The following is a 23,638-nucleotide window of genomic DNA, read 5'->3' as shown; positions in this document are numbered from 1 at the left end:
CTTTTTTTTTTTTTTTTTTTTTTTAAGATTTTACTTATTTATTTGACAGAGAGACACAGCGAGAGAGGGAAGACAAGCAGGGGGAGTGGGAGAGGGAGAAGCGGACTTGCCGCCAAGCAGGGAGCCCAATGCGGGGCTCGATCCCAGGACCCTGGGATCATGACCTGAGCTGAAGGCAGACACTTAACGACTGAGCCACCCAGGCGCCCCGGAAGATAATGCTTTATACGGATAACCTTTAAAAATCTTTTTCAACCCCAAAATTCATGATTATTCTTTGTTCAGAACTTTACCAACAGTTGTACACAATTTTTGGAAAAAAAATCACAACACTGATGGCAACACAGCATTAGTCACCAATGCACACATGTGTATTGGTAGCAGATCTTTCTAAATTATATAATGATTTTATTTACAGACAGATACAAACATCTGATCTTATGATTTATGGTGTAGTTGTACCTGATCATTTACATATTGAAATAAGTATCTTATTATAGTTTACTTTTATTTCTCCCTTATGTTGGTTACACCATTATATTGACTTTCCTTTTTTTTTTTTTAAAGATTTATTTATTTATTTATTTGAGAGAGAGAATGAGATAGAGCATGAGAGGGGGGAGGGTCAGAGGGAGAAGCAGACTCCCTGCCGAGCAGGGAGCCCGATGCGGGACTCGATCCCGGACTCCAGGATCACGACCTGTGCCAAAGGCAGTCGCTTAACCAACTGAGCCACCCAGGCGCCCCTTATATTGACTTTCTAAAAAATTGTGGCACGGGTAGGTTATATTTTATGTGAATTCGTCTCAACAAAGCAAGGGAATATTACAAAGTATTTTAAAATACAGTATCTCAATCCACATCCCACAAATGATCGGCTTCATAGGAGGAGTATGAATTGGAGGTTTACAAAAGTTAGTGAATTCTCCTTCAGCCTCACTGCCTGTCCCCTCTACAAAAACAGCAGTACAACCTTAAAAAAAAACAAAAAAACCACCTGTTTTACCGAAGTATAGAATATGTATGGTAAAGAGCACAAATCTTGTTCACAGCTCATTGACTTTTTACATATGTATACATCTATGCAATCGATACCCAAAGTAAAGTTAGAGAATATTTCTAGCACTTCAGAAAACTCTCTTGTGCTCCTTCCCAGTCTATATGCTGTCAGAGGTAACCATACTTCAACATAGATTCTTTTGACTGCAGAATCTCCTATTTTGAACTGCACCATTCTATATATTGTATATATTATTATCTACTTCCCCATCTTTACTTTGCATGTATTCATATTTTGTTAAGGACTTTTTCTTTTTTTTAAGTAAGCTCCTCACCCAGCATAGATCCCAATATGGTGCCAAACTCCCAACCAGATCAAAACCCAAGCTGAGATCCAGAGCCAGAAGCTCAACAGACTGAGCCACTCAGGCGCCGCTAAAGACACTTTTATTAGAACTAATTTATACCTCTTTGCTACAATTCAAAGGTATATGGATTCAGTTTTGCTCTCTATTATACTAACTAGTTATATTGCCATCTCAGTCATGGCTGTGACTTCTTGCTTGAATATCACCTTCCCTAGAGAATAATAGATAAAAATTATCAGCTTACCATTTACAAATTCAACCTACAACATCCCTGGTCCATAAAAACAAGCAGCTTCAGTACAAAGGAAATAACATCTTGTAATATACCCTCAAGTTTCTCGACCATGCATATAAATACATGCAGTAATTAAAAACTGGTTATTTACTTACTATGGAGGAAAGGCAAATACATGCCAACACAATGGAATGTCCTACTGCTATTACTAACAAAAACAAAGTATAAATATGAAGAAAAATCAGATAAAGTTTTAAAAGTTTGAAAATGATAGGCAATACAGGCAACGACATAAAACATTTAAATAGATTGATTTAGAGTCAGAAGTTCTTCATGTTTCGAATTTTAGGTATTTCTATTCAACTTATAGAGTTAGCTCAATATATAGTAAAACACTTAGCAAATAAAATTTCATACAAAAATATATAATCAGGACCACGGTTTCGTTTTCACAGGCCTTTCCAAATCAAGAGTCAGGACTATAATGCTAACCACATTGTGCATGGGGATACAAATCTTTGAACTATAGGACCTTAGAATCTTTTTAAATAATGTCTATTGCCTTCATTTTTTCTGTGCCTTAAATATAAGACTTAGAAATGGAAAAAGTTTTGAAGTCCCATCTTACCTGGTAGTTCTTCATCCGGGATGTTAAAGGGACTATTCCTGTGAAATCATCTTAAAAGTTTACCATCAGGAACACAACTTAAGGGGTGCCTGGGTGGCTCAATCGGTTAAGCAGCTGCCTTCCGCTCAGGTCATGATCCCAGAGTCCTGGAATTGAGCCCCACATCTGGCTCCTTGCTCAGCGGGGAGCCTGCTTCTCCCTCTGCCTGCCTGCCCCTCCCCCTGCTTGTGCTTTCTCTCTCTCTCTCTCTCTCTCTCTCTCGTTCTGTGTCAAATAAATAAATAAATAAATCTTAAAAAAAAAAAAAAGGACACAACTTTAAGTTTCCCATCATAAGTGATAGGAACTAGACTTAAAGACTCTTCATTTTGGGGACAGTTGCTGGCTTGCGGTAAAATTCAGTAACTATAAATTTCCTCTAGATTTGGCCAGTTACTCATTTCTGGGGATTTGCCACCATCCCCAGAATAATAAATCACCATTGTTACACATAAATCACCATTTTAAGTAAAAAGATAATGCCTCATGAGTGTATTAACTGAAGGTAAATTGTGAATAATACCAATGTTTGACCCCATTTCTATTGCCAAGTTAGGTATCAGAAAGAACATTACATGGTCTAGCAAGACTGAGCTAGACCAAAGATTTTGGATCTAAACACCCAGAATAATTTCTTGTAAGTCCTCCTTTATAAATCCATGCAGTCTCAACTCGGGCACTATTCAGCCTCATTTTTAGTACTCTTAACAGAACAAGATGAGAAGTATTGTGTGCCAATAAGAATAAAAAACGAGGGGCACCTGGGTGCCTAAGTCCATTAAGCGTCTGCCTTTGTCTGGGGTCATGGTCCCAGGGTCCTGAGATCCAGCCCCCCAGGGCTCCCTGCTCAGCAGGGAGTCTGTTTCTCCCTCTCCCCCCTGCTCCTGCTACCAAATAAATAAAACCTTAAAAAAAAAAAAAAAAGAAAAAGAATAAAGGAGTAAGGGAAAGCACCCATGTTCAAGGGAAAAGAAAAATCTCACTAAATTATACTGGATCATAAATATAATAGCCAAACTTCCTAGATCATGATTCAAGTGCTACAAATACTTCTCATACCTCAATTAGTATCCTGATCGGAACTTCAGAACTTGATGTTTAATATAGTGCAGGTACTATGAAAATTTCACGATTTCTGAATTTAATGTAAAACACACAATTCAGCATTAGAATGAATTTCCAATATTTAAAGCAAAATCAGAGTAAGGAATCATGTACAGACCTAAGGCCAATTAACCCTTCTTGGACCTCTTCGACTCCAGTCACATATACACACCGAGAGCCTTGTTTTAGGCAGCATGAGATTATTTCGAAGACTGACTTTTATTTCATCCTCAAAAGGCTGAACAGTTTGAAAGGCTTCACTAACTCAACACATAGTAACAATTCTTTAACTGACTTGCTATAATAGAAAAAAATTCAGCCATCTCAGAAAGCTTTTAACATTGATAAAAGGAGAGCTCCAAAACGGCTAAATTAGGAAATATTTTAAAACACCGTGTTATGTAATTAATATTTTAATAGTATATAATTTAATAGTATGGTGATAGCCAAATGGAAGTAGTTGAACCAAAATAATCCCTAATTTTATCCAAAAGGGAAACAGAAAAAATATTAATTTTGCTAATCACCTGAAAAAAGCTTCGCAGTAGTAATCAAGGACCCCCCACCCCCACAGCACAGGGGCAGTAGCAAACTACTGGAGCAATAGCTCCACCTACTGATCAACAATACTTCCTTAAACATTTTGGCACCCCAAGACTACAGAGCTCACGCTCTCTCCCCCTCCTCCACTCGCTCTGACCCAACCCAAATCCAGTTGAGTCACTAGCTCTTAATACTCATCTCCATGCTCTTTATTCCAATTCTTCCTCGCTCCAGAAGGTTCTGCACAACTCCCAAGTGTGAATAAGACTGAAAGGTGTCAAAGACCGCAGGTCCTAGGGTTGAGCATGGATCTGAAGAGGACAACCAGTCCACTCCAGTTGGAGTGGTGGGCCGGGGGTGGCTCAGCCGTCCGCTCCCGGGTAGGAGACCCAAGGCGCCTCACAAGAGCTTTTCCCTGTTGCCCCACTCAGCTGCTAGTCTCCGTTCAACCCACACTCGCCCCCCGGGCCGAAATCCTGGCTTCCCCGGGTCCTGCCTCTGCTGGCCCTTCAGCCCGCCAACAGCCCCGCGCCGAGCATCCGCCCCCTCCGCTGAACAGAGAGAAGCCCAGAAATCTCCCTCAGCCGGGTCTTCGCCCGGAGTCTCTCCCCGTCTTCGCAGCCCCTCTTCCCTGCCGGCCCGGCCCTGCCCGGCTGCCCTTCCTCACCCTTTCATCTTCCCCGCCTGCTGAGGCCGTTGTTACCACCGATATCAACGCCGTTGTCGTCGCCGCCCTGAGCTCTCCGCGCCCTCAGCTCGGGCCACTCAACCCCCACAAGCCGGCCTCCCCGCCTAGGGCAGGGAGCTGAGCGGGTGACGGAGGCCGCGAGAGTCAAGCGCAGCCCTGCGTCTCCGAAGGGGGCGGGGGTGTCTCCCGCCGCCGCGCTGTGCCGCCGCTTCTCCACACGTGCACACCGGGCAATCCACTCCCGCCCGCCGCAGCCGCCAGCCAGACCCGCCGCCGCGCTGTGACCTTTCACCCCGCCCCCTCTGCGCGCCGGCGCGCCGGCCGCCTCGCGCGCAGCCGCACTGCTGGCCTCCGCGCACCCTTCCCCCTCCACTTCAGGACCTCCATTTTCCTACTGGGCTGTGGCCTGTGGCGTCATCTTTCTCCTCCCATCCCTTACGACACTACTTGTGGGGCTTGCCTGGTAGGCCCTGGCGGTAAAATCCGGATTTTTCCACCCTTCCCTCTCTTCTGCAATTTTAGCAAGATCGATCTTCCCCGACCCGGTCTTGTTCTTCCAGTTGGTAGTCTCCAGAATGACCTTCAAACGCTCTTAATAAGATTTTATAAAGATGGTTCTTCTAAATGTAAAGAAATCTGTGGTAGACTCAAACAAATGAGATGTTTTTAAGACCAACGTAATTAACAATCGGCCGGATAACTTGGCTTCTGTCCAGCACGATCCAAGTTTTGAGATCATGTGATTGCCTGGGATTAAGCCTGGTATTTTACCGGCGGGCCACTGTGGGACAGAACGTCGTCGCCATTTCCGGTCCCTAGACCATAGCATAAACGTCACTTCCTTAGCAATGCACTTTAACCCATTTCACGCACGCCCTCTACATTACACTTTACGACACAATCTTTGTGAAATTTTTGTTTTTTCTCTGATTTCATCGCAAGAAAGTTCATGTTAAAACGATTCGCAAAAACACAGGTCCTCGAAATGCAGCACGCCTGCCTCGGGGCGGCAGGGCGGAGCTCGAGGCCACGTGACTGTATAGGCCCGCCCCCTTCTGCAGCTGAAGACTTCCCCTCCCGCAGTGACAGAGCCTCTGGTCCGTGATCGGTACTGTTTCTGCACCTCGCGCCCGGGTAGGTGAGCGGCGACCGGTAACCGGCGACTGGTGGGAATAGGAGAGGGGGTGGGAAGAGAAGAGAAAGTGTGAACGGCGGCCTCTGTTGTCCGGGGCTTCCTCCCCGCTGTCATCCTGCACTGGCTAGGAAGCTCTTTTTTCCAGTTCTGACCCTCGCTTCCCCCACTGTGGTCGCCCCCGCCACTTAGGGGTGAGACGTCCACCTTTCCCGGGGTTGGGGATGAGTGCGGCCATTATGGTTCTCTATTCGGAGTCTTTGGGGCTTCGGGTAGTGGGTTTGGTTCAGCCATTTCTCAGGGTCCGCAGTAGTCTCCAGGTCTTATTCTCCAAAGCCCATTCTTTTGCAGAGGCCCTGCTCGGTTTTCAGCCTTGGGCTGGGAAGCTGGGAGGTAGGAAAAACCCTGGAGGCAGAGGCGTCTCCGGTGAGACAGGCTTGGGAGAGAATGCCACTGATGTGGCCCTCACTGCGGAGTCACTGTAAAGCTTGCTCCAAATGCGCTTTCTCAGTAATTCGGAGTTTTTAATCTGACCTCCCTGTGTGAGGCGTTCTGTAGATGTTCACAGAATTTGGTTGGGCCTGGAAGGGTAAAAACAGGACTTTTACCTTTCTCTGATTTTATGGTGCAGGAAGAGAGAAAACAGTTGAAAGAATAAAGATGTATTGGCTTCAAAACAGGAGGTGTTGGTAATGCGACAGTCTCAATTGAATGGGGAGGCGTTGAAAGATGATGGTGTTGCGGTTTCGTGCTCTGCAGGAGACCCAGACTAGCTTATGGAAAAGTGACTGGGTTTCCCCGACAGGGAAGTAATTCTTAAGAAACTGATTGGGCTGGAAATAAAATGAAACCAATTTGACCTTAAACTTTCTGCCTTTGACATTCTCTTTTGTCCTTTCTACCTGAAATCCTACTTAATTGCTGTTCCCAATCAATTCCTTGACCAGTGGTAAATTTATATTAAGTAGCACTTATATTACTCCTTAGCCTTCCAATTTGTATAGCTCCAAGTGATTTCTTCAGATTTTGATGAATAGTGTTTTGTGAAAATACAGAATTATTTTGCTTAGGTTTTTGCCCAGCCCAATGTACTCCCACTTCATATATAATGTAGTAACCAGTGTTTTGACCCTAAACAATGTGCTTTAGGGAAGAGTGTTTTTCAGTTTGGGGTTAAACTCCTTTATTTATACTGCAAACTCAGAAAGTCCCCTGGTTCTTTTAAATTGAAAGACCTTACAGAAATTATGATTTTTAAAATTTAAATTACACTTTTTTAAAATCTGAAAAGTCATATCCTCTGTTAAACCTTGTAGTTTTCTAGCCAACATAATAAAAGAATCCATTAGAAAGACGGCTGAAAAGTGAGGAAGATGGAATTCTTTATCTTTGAGTAGTGGATGTGACTGATTTGTTTTTGTTTTTCTGTATCATCCAAATTCTCTACAATAAACTGATTTTGTTAAGGGGAACAAAAGGTTAAAATTCTAGTGTAATATTAATTTAACAAAATATTTTTATAGTAAGTTCAAAATAGAAAAACTGACCTATTGATGCTCTTTGCTAGAAAACATAACTTTAAAAAATGTTTCTTGCTTTCCCTATGTAATAAATAAGACCACTATCCTGGATTTACAGTTTTAGCTATGGTCCTAGTCTACTAGTATGTTTATGTAGCCATGCCTGCTACCAAAATAAATATAGTTTCATCCATTAGTTTGCTCCAGAGTGATGGTCTCTGATCTCTAGAGGAGAGAAAAACATAAGCAGTGTTGCTTCATTGGCCAGGTGACATTCCACCAAATAAGCCACATTTTTTAAAAGCTCTGGAAGTCCAAACCAGTCCTGTCTGGGTGAGACCAAAGTAGGAAAGAGAAAAACCAGCTAAAGAGCGTTGAATCCTAGAGGGGAAGATGTCAATATGAAAGAGGTTGTGAATGAGTCTGCAGTTTTACTTCACAATTTCCCCAATTTTAGGCAACTCTGAAAGCAGTAGCTTAGACCACTAATGAAATTAGCAGCAGGAATTGGTGACGAAACTAGCAGCAGGAATTGGTGACTAAATTGCTATTAAAGTTGAGTGTGAAAAAGAGCTTTAACATTATGCATAATTCATACACAAACAAGTGATGAAGCTAGAAAGCCATTTCTGAAACTAGTTTGCCTTTTTTTGTTTTTTTTTAAGATTTTATTTATTTATTTTAGAGATAGAGAGAGCTGGGGTAGGAGCAGAGAGAGAGGGCTAAGCAGAGTCCACGCTTGAGTGCGCAGAGCCTGAGGCTTGGGGCTTGATCCCACAACCCTGAGATCATGACCCTAGCCAAAATCAGGAGTCAGACACTTAACTGACTGAGCCATCCAGGCGCCCCTGAAGCTAGCTTTTTATCAGTTTATGAATATTACATGGAAAAACCTTAACATTCATTAGGGAATTGTGCTGTAGTCCCAACAGTAATTGACCCCCAAGAGTTTTTGTGTTAAGGTCCCTGACACTGCTTACTCTGAGGTCGAAGTCTTCTTAACATTTCTCTGCCTTTATAGATTATCAGCACCACCAAAAATGCTTTGTCCCCCTATTGGCAGAACTAGCCCCTTAGTCCTATAGCACACACAGTATTTTCTGTTCTTCTATTTTCACTTCTAGCACATTGTATTTGATTACTGTTGGCTGGGCTGTTCCTTAGTAAACCATAAAGCTTCTAGGAGTTCAAGGCTAGTGACTCTACTGTTGTCTTTAGAACCAGGATGCTGAAGTACCTGATGAGTCTTTAGTAAATTTTATTTATTTATTTATTGGATGAATGTTTGACAGTTAGGAAGGTTAAACTAGTTTTAAACCTCTTAAAAATCATAGCTCCTTCTAAAGTTGTGTACTAGGTATTAGTTTTCAAATATAAATTGGTAATAATAACCATCCAAATCATGAATAGACAGAAACGTAGACTTTATTAACGCAGTGATCAACTTATTTTCACAGCGTATATGTTTACTAGTAGGTATGGTTATCATCCAAATATGGAAGAGAAGGGAAGAAGAGTGAGTTGTCAAAATGTGGCTCTGATGGGGTGGCTGGGTGATGGACACTGGGGAGGGTATGTGCTACAGTGAGCACTGTGAATTGTGTAAGACTGTTGAATCACAGATCTGTACCTCTGAAACAAATAATACATTATATGTTAAAAAAAAAAAAGATATTAGGAAGGGAAAAATGAAGGGGGGTTAATCGGAGGGGGAGACGAACCATGAGAGACTATGGACTCTGAGAAACAGAGGGTTCTAGAGGGAGGGGGTGGGGGATGGGTTAGCCTGGTGATGGGTATTAAAGAGGGCACGTACTGAATGGAGCACTGGGTGTTATACGCAAACAATGAATCATGGAACACTACATCAAAAACTAATGATGTAATGTATGGTGATTAACATAACATAATAAAATAAAATTTTTTAAAAATGTGGCTCTGTGTAGGCTACAAGTGATACAGCACTAAAATAAAAATCAGAGGATGAGTGTTCAGCCTTGCCGCTTTAGTTACATGCTTTTTAAAGTAAAGTTGGGAGTGGAGGCTTAGGATTTGATACTTGAGAAATCTTCCTCTCAAGGGTATTGTGAGTTCAAGTGAGATAAACCCTAGGTAATCTATGTGAAAGTATTTTAAAAACTAAGTGGTATTTAAATGTAAAGCAATATACTGTAGACTTTATGAGAATAGATTTCCCAATCATACAGACCTGGGTTCAGGTTCTGGCCCTACCACTTATTTAGGATGTGTGACCTTGGACAGTTTATTTAATCTAAGCTTAACTTTTCTCATATTTAAGTTTATCCCATAGGTGCTATTAAATTATAAATTATATCATAAATACAGGGGGCCTAGTACATACTTTGTAAATTTTTGTTAACTTTAGTCATATCTGGTTTGGTTTTATATACTGAAAAAATTTTTTTAAAGATTTTATTTACTTAAGACACAGAGAGAGCGCACAAGGGAGCAGAAAGAGCATGAGCTGGGGGGAGGAACAGAAGCAGGCTCCTAGCTGAGCAGGGAGCCCAATGTGGGGCTGGATCCCAGGGTCCTGGGATCATGACCTGAGCTGAAGGCAGCCACTTAACTGATGGAGCCACCCATGCGCCTCCTATATACTGAATTTTTAAAGGAGACTTAAGGCATCCTATAAAATTGAGGAACAGGTTTGGGATGTAGAGAAACAAATAGAATTTGTTGAGGTTATTACTAAAAAATAGAGGAACTAGAAAAATGCACTTATAGCAAAGATTCTAAAACAGATTTATCAATAGAAGCTGAGAAATATCAACATTATTAGTCCCATTATTTTGGCAACTGCAGTGACTTAATATTTTTTATATAGATTTTCCAAAGCTTATGATTATTAATATGTGGAAACAATTTAAGGAGGTAGTTCTTCTCTTTTTAAATTTTTATCTCTATAGTGGGTTATAGAAATGTATTAAAATTGTACAGAGCTATAGAGCAGGGACTTTTGAGTTTATGCTTATGTTTAAAAAATTTGCCTTTTATTTTACATGTCTTTATATCTCATTTTTGTCCTCATATGAAGTAGACAGGGGAATGTAGAGATTATAACAGGGACATGAGCTGCAGTAAAAAATTTTTCCTTCTAAATTCATGATTCACAAAGATTAGTGGTTTTATATTGGAAAATACCAGTAAATTAAACAGTAATTGAAGTATAGTTATCATGAGTTTATGTTTCACTTTAATCCTGAAAAATTTATTACTCATACTCATTTGTTCTAAGGAGAGATTTTATGAGGAGATTATTGAATGTGATGTCAACTTCTGTATTTTGGTGAAATAAATTGTGGTCAGTGTTTTCCATTTAACTTCCTTCTGTAGAAACTTTAAAAGTATTACAATTCTGTTTTTTCCTATTGTGAAATGAAAGTGACTCTGGTTTGTATAAGTATTCCTTTATGCATATAGTATATACATATTGTATGTATAGTAAATACATATATATACATATATATGTTTTTGTGTGTATGTATTTGTAAAGAGAACTGGAATGGATATATATATTCACAGTATAGACTTCTTTTTACTTGAAACTATCAAGGCTGTTTTTAAAATTAGCTAACTACCGGGGCGCCTGGGTGGCTCGTCGGTTAAGCAGCTGCCTTTGGCTCAGGTCATGATCCCAGGGTCCTGGGATCAAGTCCCGCATCAGGCTCCTTGCTCAGCAGAGAGCCTGCTTCTCCCTCTCCCTCTGCCTGCCTGCCGCTCCCCCCGCTTGCGCTCTATCTCTCTCTCCGTGTCAAATAAATAAATAAATAAAATCTTTTTAAAAATAAATAAATAAATAAAATTAGCTAACTACTGTGAATAAAATTATCTATGACTAATTTATTTAAAATTCCCCTTTATATTGTTTGTAGTTAGCTCTATTTAATAAATTTTACAACCATGATTAGACTGTTTTTAAAAATTGGTATTCATAGGTATTTTCAGATTCAACCTGTGCTGTTGGTATCAAAAAATTTTCAGTTTTGAATCTTAATGCTCTAATATTGTTTTTTGGGTGATAAACCTTTTTTTTTTTTTAAGATTTTATTTATTTATTTGACAGAGAGAGACACAGCGAGAGAGGGAACATAAGCAGGGGGAGTGGGAGAGGGAGAAGCAGGCCTCCCGCCGAGCAGGGAGCCCGATGTGGGGCTCGATCCCAGGACCCTGAGTTCACGACCCGAGCTGAAGGCAGTCACTTAACTGACTGAGCCACCCAGGCGCCCCAGTGATAAACCTTTTTAAAAACTATGCCTACAACATGTCATGTTTTGTTTCTTTTCTGAAAAATAGTTAAGCATATTTCATTGAAAATAAAATGGATAATGCCTGGTATGATGCAAAAGAGCTCCAAATGTATTTGAGCAATGAAAAACAACCAGACTTCATGTTTTGTTTTAGTTATTTCTTTAATTTTTAAAAAAGGAGTGTTTATTTAAAAGTAAAATGGAGAAGACTAATTAATTTAGAAAATATTTGTAAAATTGAAGAAAGAGTATGATAAAAAAAACTCTATGTAGTAGTGATTATATATTCATATTGGAAAAGTTGGAAGGAAATGTATCAAAATAAGTGATTATCTCTAGGTTAGGAGATTAAAGAAAGATTTAGAATTTATTACTCTTCCTTTTGTGTATGTGAATTTCTACAATCAATAGTCATTGCTTTGGGCAGCAAAAATTTTTTTTAATTTGATATGGAGAATTAAGACATTTAAGTAATGATTTCTTCTTAATTATCTGAATGTCTTAAGTGAAAATGTTTCAATTTATCCAGATAACTAAATAAATTATTTAATTTTATCACTGCAGATGTATTTTTAGGCTTACATAAGCACAGCAAAATTTTAAAAGCAGAAGTAAATCCCAGCATATAAAGGAATTTAATACATGGCAAAGCTCTGTTTCAATCCACGGGGATAAAATGGCACATATATAGTAAATGTAACTGACACGACTTACCTGCCTAGAAGAAAATAAAATGGAGCTGCTGCTTTGCAGCATAGGCACAAAATAATTTCAGAGGGATTAAAAGCATAAATGTAAACAATAAAATATTTGAAATACCAATCCCCTGAATTTTCTTTGTACGTACAGTCTAGATCTGTAGTAGTTGCCAATGGCAAAGATAAAGGACAAAAGGCAGATTGGAAAAAAAAGTGTTTGAAATATGTATAACAGCTAAAGAGTTAACATTTGTAAAAACTATTACATATTAAGTAAAAGTCCATATAATAGAAACATAGATAAACATGTGATCAGAACTTCACAGAAGAGAAATCCATTCAACAAACAAAAAAAAGACATAAAACCTCACTAGTTGGGACGCCTGGGTGGCTCAGTCGTTAAGCATCTGCCTTTAGCTGGAGTCATGATCCCAGGGTCCTGGGACAGAGCCCCGCTTCGGGCTCCCTGCTCATCGGGAAGCCTGTTTCTCCCTCTCCCACTCCCTCTCCCTGCTCAGCGGGAAGCCTGCTTGTGTTCCTGCTCTCTCTGTGTCTCTCTCTGTCAAATAAATAAATAAAATCTTAAAAAAAAAAATTAAAAACCTCACTAGTAATCGATGTGCTAACAATGAAATATTCTTTTCTGACTGGCAAAAATTAAGTGGTAAACCTACTGCTAGTAGGGATCTACGGTAAAGGATTTTCTCATAGGATGTCAGTGGAGATGTGAATTGTTACAGTTTTTTTAGTAAACAATCAGGCAGTATCTGTTAATATTGAAAATATATATTCTTCCATCCAGCAGTCCCACTCTGTGGCGTCTTTTTCTTAGAAATAAAGACAAGCTGGGACACCTGGGTGGTTCAGTTGGTTAAGTGTCTGCCTTGGGCTTAGGTCATGATCCCGGGGTCCTGGGATTGAGCCCCTTGTCGGGCTCCCTGCTCAGTGGGGAGTCTGCTTCTCCCTCTTCCTCTGCCCCTCCTCCTGCTCCTGTGCACTCTCTCTCTCAAATAAATAAAACCTTAAAAAAAAGGAAAGAAAGACAGGCAAGCATTTACGTGAATGTTGATTACAGCAATGTTTTATAGTAGCAAAACCTGGGAACAAAGGGAATGTCTGTCAATAGGAGTATCATTGTATAGATCATGCACAGGCATATCATGGAATATCTTTCAAGTTATTAAAAAATAGGAGTTAAATCTATACTGATGAGTTGAAAGGATCTCCATCATGTATCTTAAGTGACAAAGGCAAAGTTAGAGAAATGTATGTAATGAGATCCCATTTTTGTAAAACAGTTGAAAAAACACTTGTGTGTGTGTGTGTGTATGCTTAAACAGTTGTTAACATTGGAAGGAGGAAATAAGCAAGAGAAAAAAGAAGGAAAGAAAAAAGAGTACCCGCAATAACATATGCATGTAAAACTGTTTACACGTGTCTATAGAAGATGAATTGCAGGAAAAGATAGTCACCAAAATGGTTGGTAGCCATCTCAAGAGTGGTTGGATGGGCATTTCAGGTGATTTTTACTTTCGTCCTTACACTTTTCTAGATTTTTGTGTTTTTATTTTTTATAATGAACATAGTGTTTCTGTAATTACAAAAAACAAAACCATTGACATTAAAAAAAATAAACATCCTGATAGGGCAAAGAAGGAATTAGTAAGGAGGAAAATACCACTTGAAATTACCAGAAATGGCAATTATCTGAAATATTTTTTGACTCATTTATTCTCATGTCGGAGGGGAAAGTGTATAAATTATCCTGATAACTCCGTAAGTTTGCCTTAATTTTGTATAGGTGGTAACCATTGTGTATTCAGTAAGAAATTGTCATTAAAAATGTGCAGGGAGGGACACCTGGGTCGCTCAGTCGGTTAAGTGTCTGCATTCGGCCTAGGTCATGATCTTAGGGTCCTGGGATCAAGCCCTGCATCAGGCTCCCTGCTTAGCAGGGAGCCTGCTTCTCCCTCTCCCGTTCCCCCTGCTTGTGCTCTTTCTCTCTCTCTCTCTCTGTGTCAAATAAATAAATAAAATCTTAAAAAAAAATGTGCAGGGAAATGCTAGGCACTACCAGATTGGGTTGCAAATACACCTTTTATTTTTGGTGTAGTTATTAAATTTTCCAGAAATTCTTTATGCCTGGGAGATACAGAGCATATTGCACAAATATGGGGTATATCACCTGATTTAATCATGTGACAAAATCAGAATAAGGAAAAATCCACATTTGAGTTTTAGTTAATTAAAAAAACCCAAAAAACTAGATACATGAGTAACTCTCCTTAGGAAAGCTTCAAGTAAGAATATCTTTTTTTTTTTTAAGTAAGCTCTATGGCCATCATGGGCCTCGAACTCATGACTATGAGATCAAGAGTCACAAGCTTTACCCACTGAGCCAGCCAGGCGCCCCTCAAATAAGGTCTTTAAAGAGGCAAAATTAAAAGTATTGACAATTATTTAATACTTTATTTCAGTCCTTTTAAGAGACTGAAGTTAATACATCGTTCAAGGCTGTAATAGAAAATGTCAGGGACAGCTGGGTGGCTCAGTTGGTTAAGCGTTTGCCTTCGGCTCAGGTCATGATCCCAGAGTCCTGGGATCAAGTCCCGCAGCAGGCTCCCTGCTCAGTGGGGAGTCTGCTTCTCCCTCTCCCTCTGCTGTTCCCCCTGCTGTGCTCTCTCTGTCTGACAAATAAATATATCTTAAAAAAAAAAAAAGGCAGATGCTTTAGAGTTGGATTTGTTGCATGTTTAAAGCATCTGTATTTGTTTCTCATGTTCATCTTTGTTTTCCTCTTTTCATTACCAGTATTATTAACTTAATAGTATATATGTTCTTTATCACAACACATACAAATTTCTTTTTGAAAAGAATTGGAATATATGTAAATAACAAGTAATTTTCAAGCAGTATTGAGAGGCAACATAGCAAGGAGGTTAAGGGCATAAGTACTGGAGATAGACTGGGTCACATCCTGGCTCTGCTACTTCCTAGCAGTGTGACTTTGGGGGAAGTTGCTTTTATCTTTCTTAATTTTTCTCAGCTTTAAAATAAAGATAATAAGAGTATTTACTTTGTTAAGTGTTGTGAGGATTAAATGAATTATTTAAGAAAAGTGATTAGATAACTATTGGCACATAAGATCTATATAAATATTTGCCATTATTATTTAGTTACTATGCTCTTTGTTCAGTTAGGTATATATAGTAATTTTATTACTTGGCTTGTTTTAGCACTCATTGAATCATTCAGTAATATTTTTAATCAAGTTGAATGGATAATACATGTACAAATGCAGTAAAAATTATGTACTTATATGTGTGTTTTCTCCTTTCTCAATCCTTATTTTTTTTCACAAAGGTAATACCTCTTCACATTGTTCTGGACATTACATTTTTCACTTAGCAATGTTATCTTGGGGATCTTTCCACATTTGTACAGTTAAAGCTACATCATTCTTTTAAATAATAGTCTAGTATTCAATTGTACTAATGTGTCATCATCATCATTTGTAACATTTATTGAGAGTTTACTACTGATCCAGGCACTTTTCTTAATGTTTTAGTTGTATTCATTCATGGAAGCCTCACAGAAACCTTATGAAATAGGTGCTGTATTTGTCCCCATTTCATAAATGAAGCAAATTAGGCAGGGGGTGGTTAAATGCCCAACAATGTCACACAATTCATAATAGGACTCAGAATTTGAATCCAGGGCATCTCTTTCCAGAGTCTATCTTAATATCGCCGAGTATTACAGCTATTTATAGTATGACAAGTTATTTAACTAGTCTCCATAGTAATGGATGTTTACAAACTTTTGCTATAAGGAACAGGCTATAATATTTTGATAATAGGACATTTTGTACACATTAAGGAAATTCCTGGAGATGGAAGAACTGAGTCAAAGGATATGTACATTTTGAAATCTGGTGGGTATGGCCAAATTACTCTCCAATTTAGCAATGAACAAAAGTTCAGATTTGTCCTCAGTATTGTGCTGAAATCTGCCAAATCATTTAGCTTGAGTCTTTGGGAAGCTGAGTAGCTAAATGCCTTGAACATTTCTAGCATCCCTGAATTATGAGTGATCTACCATCTTGTGATAGCATAGGCTACCCATCATATCTACTCAGTGTAGCAATGTCAGTGTAAGAACAAAGTATGACATTTGGACTTCTTGTTACTTTCAAATAATGGTAAATATTCTCGTTATGATTTGCAGTGTTGCCTATGTGATTTATGCGTTGAAATGCTATAAATTGAGGTTTGAATGTGTACCATTGAAAGAGCAAAATGCTACAATTGTCAATGTATATTATTAAAAGAGTAAAATGCTATGATGGTTAATAATTGTGAAAGTTGCCAATTTTATGTACCAAAACAATTACGTAAGTGCTTTCAAATAATTAAATAGGGAATCAGATTGCCAGTTAATAAGACCATTGATAATGTGATAGCTAAATGTATGAATAATTATGTATTTTCTTGTGAAAAATGGGTTTTCAGTAATTGGTAAGTCCTGGTCTTAGGTAATGAAGAATTAGGCAGTGGGCATTGGGGGGGGGGGGGGTTTATTCAGCTGAGTTACAACATCCACAGATTGTTTTATTTTTTATTTATTTTTTTATTTTTAAGATTTTATTTACTTATTTGACAGAGAGAGACACAGCAAGAGAGGGAACACAAGCAGGGGGAGAGGGAGAAGGAGGCTTCCCGCTGAGCAGGGAGCCCGATGCGGGGCTCAATCCCAGGACCCTGGGATCATGACCTGAGCTCAAGGCAGATGCTTAACGACTGACAACTGAGACACCCAGGCGCCCCATCCACAGATTGTTTTAAATATACTTCTGCTCAGTGTCTTCTGTCTCATTGGTTTCAAGAAAAGGAAAAAATTATCATTAATTCAAAAAGCAGGCTGACTGACACCAAATTCTTTAATGTGATCCAAAGCAGACACTTAAAATACAGAATCTGCTCAAGTCCCAGCTTAGTGTACCTACAGTGCTCGAATGTACCTACAGTACTTGAATGCAGATTTATAGTACTTGCTATTTTTCAGCAGGGTGTGTGTATGTGAGTGTTTTAAATATGATCTCATCCTCACCCAAAGATACTGTTGGATAACGAGGGTGGGGGAAATACCTATAAAGAGGCAGAGATAAACAGCCTATCAATTCTTTATTGTGAAGTATTTCTACTTCAAACTAGAGCAGTATAAAACAATAGACAATAACTCTCCCTCTACCTTTATCCTCCGAATGAGTCATTGAACCTTAGCAACTTTGATATCCAAAATATTAGAGCTTAACCTTCGTCTTGGAAGACAAACCTTTCTATACCTCATATTTCAAAAATTCATTCAAGATAGGGTTAAGATTTTCCCAAATCCTCATCCAAGATATTACCTTAAGTTCTGTTCTGAAAACATAGATGAGTAAGTACTTTAAAGGCATATCTGACTCCTGTATTCCTGAGCTGTTAAGTATTCCCAGGACTTGCTGAACTTGACAGTATTGAAGTGTGCTCACACAGCCTTATCAGGAGCCACATAAATTCATTTTAAACAAACAGACAAAAACCTGTTTGGCTGTTTTTGATGGTTACCCCTGTGATGTTCCTGGGGTTAAGATTCTCTTATGAGTTTCATAAGCCATGTTGTCTTTTATAACTATTAGTTGACAAGTAAAAACAAAAATGAATGTGATATATACTATGTAAGCATTTATGCCCTATAGGAGTCATATTACTAATACTTTGTGCTTTTGAAAAAAATAGTTTTATTGAGGTATAATTGACATACACATATTTAAACTGTACAGTTTGATGTTTTGATATATGTATACACCTGTGAAACCATCACTGCAATCAATATAGTGAACATATCATTACCTCCAAAAGGTTTTTTCTCATGCTTCCTTGTGATCCCTTCCTTCCATACCTCCCCACTATGCATTTCTAAGCAACCATTGATCTTTTTTCTGTCACTGTAGGTTAGTTTGCATTTTCTCAAACTTTACCTAAATAGAACCATTTTTTTCCTGTCTGCCTTTTACTTACCATAATTATTTTGGGATTTTTTTCCAGGTTGTTAAGCGTTTCAGTGTTTCTTTTTTTTTTCATCGCTGAGTATTATTCCATTGTATAACTATACCATGATTTGTTTATCCATTCATCTGTTGATAGATATTAGGGTTGTCTTTCCACTTTTTGGCTGTTATGAAAAAAGCTACTGTAAACATCCATATAAAAGTCTTTGGACATAAGCTTTCATTTCTTTTTTAAATTGTTTTTATTTTAAGGTATTTTTTAAGGATCTTATTATTTTTAAGTAATCTCTACACCCAGGGTGTGGCTCGAACTAATAACCCCCAGATCACAAGTCTCATGCTCTACCAACCGAGCCAGCCAGGTACCCCCATAAGCTTTCATTTCTTATGGGTAAATACCAAGGAGTAGGACAGCTGGATCATATGTTAGGTGTCTGTTTAACTTTTTAAGAAACTGCCAAATTGTTTTCCCAAATGCTTGTGTCATTTTACATTCCTACCACCAGTATATGATAGTTCTAGTTCTATATCCTTACCAACATTTCCTATGGTCAGTCTTTTTAATTTTAGCCATTCTATTATGTGTGGAGTGGCATTTTATTTTGCTTTTAATTTGCATCTTTCTAATGATGTTAAGCATCTTTCATGTAGTTATTTACCATCCATATATTTTCTTTGGTGAAGTATATGTTCAAACCCTTTGATCATCATTTTAACTGTGTTTTTTTAATCCAGTTTTGAGAGTTTTAAAATATATTCTAGATATGTCCTTTATTACATTTATGCTTTGCAAATATTTTTGCCCAATCTGGAACTTGGCTCTTTGTTCTAACAATATTTTGAAGAGCAAAAATTTTTAATTTTCATGAAGTACAATTTCTCAATTTTTTCTTGTATGGATTGTGTTTTGAGTATTATATCTAATAAATCTACCTAGTCCAAGATCACAAAGGAAGTTTTATGGTTTTAGGTTTTACATTTAGGTCTACCATCCATTTTCAGTTTATTTTTGTATATGCTACAAGGTATGGATTGAAGTACCTTTTTTTTGCATTTGCATTTAGACTTGTTCTGCCACTTATTAAAAAACTAACTTTCCCCACTGAACTGCCTTTGCACTTTTGTCAAAAGTCAGTTGTCCACTTATATCTGTGTTATATAGCCATTTTGAGCTAATCAATGTTTATAGAATTTTAAATAATAATACCAGGCAGAACAATAGAGATTTTATCTATTCTTTGTAGAATAGATGTTCTGTTGGTGTTCTAGCATTCATAATCAAAATAACCATTAAAATTTCAAGATTTTCAACATTTCCCACACAGCCTTTGCCAGTATTGTCACTGAGCAGTATTTAGTAGTTGTCTACTATGTGTCAGGGTGCTTTACTATGTAATTGGGGTACTCAGTGAATGAAACAGGTACAGTCCCTGTTTCCCTGGCATTTACAGTCTGGCAGTGGAGACAGACATTGAACAGCTCTGTTCACAGATTTTTAATTACAGCAGTAGCAAGTATGACAAAGGAGCAATATTGAAGACTGGGAACACATACCAGGAGGAACTGGAAGTTAATTCCTTAGCAAACCATGCTATTGAAAACTTTCTGTGATTAAATCCTTCTCTCCCACAGCCACTTTAGTTAAATAAACCCTAGTTGTTATTAATCATGGAATACTAGGCAAACCATTAGAAATGCAACTTCTTGCCCTCTGAATTGGAAATGTCTGTGAACTTTTGAGTAAACTCATACCTTTAAATCCATGTTGTAAAGTGTTTTCTAATCTATACTAGGCAGCAATCTTTCCCACTAATGTGCATACTTTATCCTTTAGGTCATATTTTCACTGCAGAGATTTTATGAATTCCTGAGTTGAAGGTGAACCTGTTTATGGTAATGCTTCTTTTAACATTGGGTTAATGTGTCTTTGTACACTTTGTAAACCTTCTATCTCTTCTATTCCATCCATGAAATAAGTGACAGGACAGATCCATTTGAATACATAAATATCACTTTATAATACAAATGTAATAGCATTTTCACTGCAACACTGTTGGTGCTGACTCTCCTGTGTATATTGTTCTCAGATATGTGTATTGCGTATATTTGGCCAGGTTGGCTGTTCGTGATATGTTTGCTTGGGAAAACAATCCAGAAAATTTCTCCTTAATTAACATTTAGAAGAGTGATAATGGTAATTGTAGGCAGTTTTTAAGAAAAGTTTCTTAGTATTTTGAGCAGTGACTTTTTTTTTTAAGTAGTTGAAAAATTTCTAGGTTGCTTACTTTTTTTTTTTTTTTAAGATTTTATTTATTTGAGAGAGAGAGAATGAAAGAGAGAGAGCACAAGAGGGGGGAGGGTCAGAGGGAGAAGCAGACTCCCTGCTGAGCAGGAAGCCTGATGCAGGACTCGATCCTGGGACTCCAGGATCATGACCTGAGCCGAAGGCAGTCGCTTAACCAACTGAGCCACCCAGGCACCCCCTAGGTTGATTACTTTTAAAGGGGATAATTCTCGGGGCGGCCTGGGTGGCTCAGTCGTTAAGTGTCTGCCTTCGGCTCAGGTCATGATCCCAGGGTTCTGGGACTGAGCCCCACATCAGGCTCCCTGCTCAGTGGGAAGCCTGCTTCTCCCTCTCCCACTACCCCCTGCTTGTGTTCCCTCTCTCCCTGTCTTTCTCTGTCAAAAAATAAATAAAATCTTTTAAAAAAGGCAGGGGGGATAATTCTCATACATGACCGCTGACATTTTTTTTAATTGGTATGGTCACTTCAGCCACAGTTTATCTGAGACAACCTATCCAAAAGCCAAACAGCCATTGCAGTGCTCAGAGGCCATGAAGGTTAAGGGTCCTCTCAGAAGAGAATTTGCTAAGGACAGTGCTTGGTACTCTGAACTTGGACTTGCAGACTATTTAACACAAGAAATTTCATTATTATTATTAAATACACTGGGGTTGGGAGAAGACTGTAGGATTTCAAATAAACTAATAACCTCATTTTGTTATTAGATCTTTTTTTTTTTAAGATTTATTTATTTATTTATTTGACAGAGAGACAGAGAGAGAGCACAAGTAGGCAGAGCAGCAGGCAGAGAGAGGAAGAAGCAGACTCCCCGCTGAGCAAGGAGCCTGATACAGGGCTCTATCCCAGGACCCTGGGATCATGCATGACCTGAGCCGAAGGCAGCCACTTAACTGACTGAGCCACCCAGGCGCCCCTTGTTATTAGATCTTAAAGCTATTTCTCGTTTTTCACTTTTGCAGTGTTAAACACATATGTAAATAAGTTCTCATCCACATGTCAAATATATTCCCAGAGGTACAATTTATAATCAGAGGGTTTGAACATTTATTTTAAGGGCCTTGTTGCATATTGCCAAGTTGCTTCCTATATTTCTTAGAAGATAATAAACCCAAATTGACCTTTCCTTGATGGTTATAGGTCATTCTTATGACCCTTAATTCACAATCTCTTTCATTATCTACTTTTTATTTATTCTTGGAGTGTAGCTCTCTAATAATTTGGTATTTTGTTACTTTAAATCTGCAGTGATCTAAAATATTAGGTAATAATTTTTAATTATGCATAAATTGAGTCAAGACAATATGAAGGTCTCTTGAAACTGTAGAAACTTAAAGACAGTCATTTCAGCAGTTTAGAAATCTGTTTTTCTATTTCTTAGTCTTGATTCTAATGATGGTGGACAAATCTGACCTCCTGTATAAATATTACTGTACTGTATTCAGTTTTAATACTGTATATTATTGTTTCTAGGAAATAAATTTTCCCCCCACATTTTAACAACTGTGAAATTAATATCTGTCCTGCAATTTCTGGAGTGTAATAGAAGAGTATGTTACAATTGATGGTATCTCTGGGGCACCTGGGTGGCTCAGTCGTTGAGCGTCTGCCTTCGGCTCAGGTCATGATCTCAGGGTCCTGGGATCGAGCCCCACGTTGGGCTCTCTGCTTGGCGGGAAGCCTGCTTCTCCCTCTCCCACTCCCCCTGCTTGTGTTCCCTCTCTCGCTGTGTTTCTCTCTGTCAAATAAATAAATAAAATCTTAAAAAAAAAAAGTTGATGGTATCTTAGATTAGATGAAATATGGTATTACTTCTAGGTAGGAGTGTGTGTGTGTTTGTGTGTGTTTAAGAATTGCTCTTTTGAGACATCAGCATGAAGAGTATCCTTATGGATCCTTAATTGGTTGCCTTACCTTGGCTTCCCCCAGTCAGTAAGTTAAAATCAATAAAAGTATACTAGCAAATTGTAAAAGATAAAAATAGCAAAACATGGGAAGCTGTCTTGGTACCCAGTAAGGATAATTATGTAGGTAAGCTATGGTATCCCTTTAATGAAATATTATACAGTTTAAGATTATACTTATGTGAGAACTCTCAGAATATGTGAGAATATATTACAGTATTGATTACAAGTATGTCAAAAATAGTGAAGAAATAAGTCAGCATTTAAGTGATGAGACTTACCTCTGAGTATTTTAAAAATTGTAAGCATGTTGCTTTTGAAAAAAAATTTTAAAGAAAAGTATGTAATGCTTATTTTCTTTACTATTTAAATCATTTGGCTCTCTTGGCTTTTACATCGTAGGTAAGTTAGGGTATAAATAAAGGACTTTCTTCAGGGACTCATTTTTTTCAACCTGAAATTGAGAAAATGTTCTAAAAATTCACAAAAAGTCAAAAGGGGATATTAATGTTAGCTTCACTAGAACTTTTTTTTTTTTTTAAAGATTTTATTTATTCATTTGAGACAGATAGAGAGAGCATGAGCAGGGGGAGAGGCAGAGGGAGAGGGAGAAGCAGACTCCCCGGTGAGTTGGGAGCCTGACATGGGGCTTGATCCCAGAACCCAGAGATCATGACCTGAGCCGAAGGTAGACGCTTAACCATCTTAGCCACCCAGGCACCCCTTCACTAGAACTTTTTTACACTCCAGTTTAAGTTTTCTAAGAAGTAAGAAAAGTAAGAGGAATTTCTCACTCAGGTACTATTTATGTAGCTTCATTGTTCCAAATTTATGACAGCCTAGTAACCAGGAAGTTTCTATTACTATTCCCTGTTATTAACAGTAACAAAATTGAGTCTGTTTTCATTAATATTCTTATTTGCTCCAAAGATGGTCATTTTCCACTTAGATGTGCCCATTTATTTTGCACTTCAATGACAGTCTTCTCTCTCTCCCTCTCTCTCTTTCTTTGCTATTATAATCAGTTGGTTAGGTTTGTATTATAAAGCTAGGCACTAATAAAATAATGGCATTTGCACTGTTCTTTAAGAATCTTAGTTTTTTGGGACACCTGGGTGGCTCAGTTGGTTAAGCATCCAACTCTTGATCCTGGC

At 38.3% G+C, this 23,638-nt stretch overlaps 2 protein-coding genes across 3 annotated transcripts in view; one reads left to right on the top strand and one right to left on the bottom strand.

The window, feature by feature from the left end:
* NAA50 (N-alpha-acetyltransferase 50, NatE catalytic subunit) overlaps window positions 1-4,888 on the bottom strand; it is a 29,321-nt gene extending 24,433 nt beyond the window's left edge. For both annotated transcript variants that reach the window (XM_035000148.1, XM_035000149.1), the window contains exon 1: window positions 4,584-4,888. In XM_035000148.1, coding sequence (XP_034856039.1) covers window positions 4,584-4,591 — 8 coding nt within the window. In that variant the 5' untranslated portion in view covers window positions 4,592-4,888. The remainder of the gene's footprint in view (window positions 1-4,583) is intronic.
* A 720-nt stretch (window positions 4,889-5,608) lies between these two features.
* Window positions 5,609-23,638, top strand: part of ATP6V1A (ATPase H+ transporting V1 subunit A) — a 60,418-nt gene continuing 42,388 nt past the window's right edge. Inside the window, exon 1 of the mRNA XM_035000146.1 lies at window positions 5,609-5,738. The gene's annotated coding sequence lies outside the window, so the exon portion shown is untranslated. The remainder of the gene's footprint in view (window positions 5,739-23,638) is intronic.

Source organism: Mirounga leonina, unplaced genomic scaffold (genome assembly GCF_011800145.1).
Source record: "Mirounga leonina isolate KUSES-001 unplaced genomic scaffold, KU_Mleo_1.0 Mir_115, whole genome shotgun sequence".
NCBI lineage: Eukaryota > Metazoa > Chordata > Mammalia > Carnivora > Phocidae > Mirounga > Mirounga leonina.
Note: the sequence above shows the minus strand (reverse complement) of the source record. Positions and strands in the feature narration are given on the sequence as shown.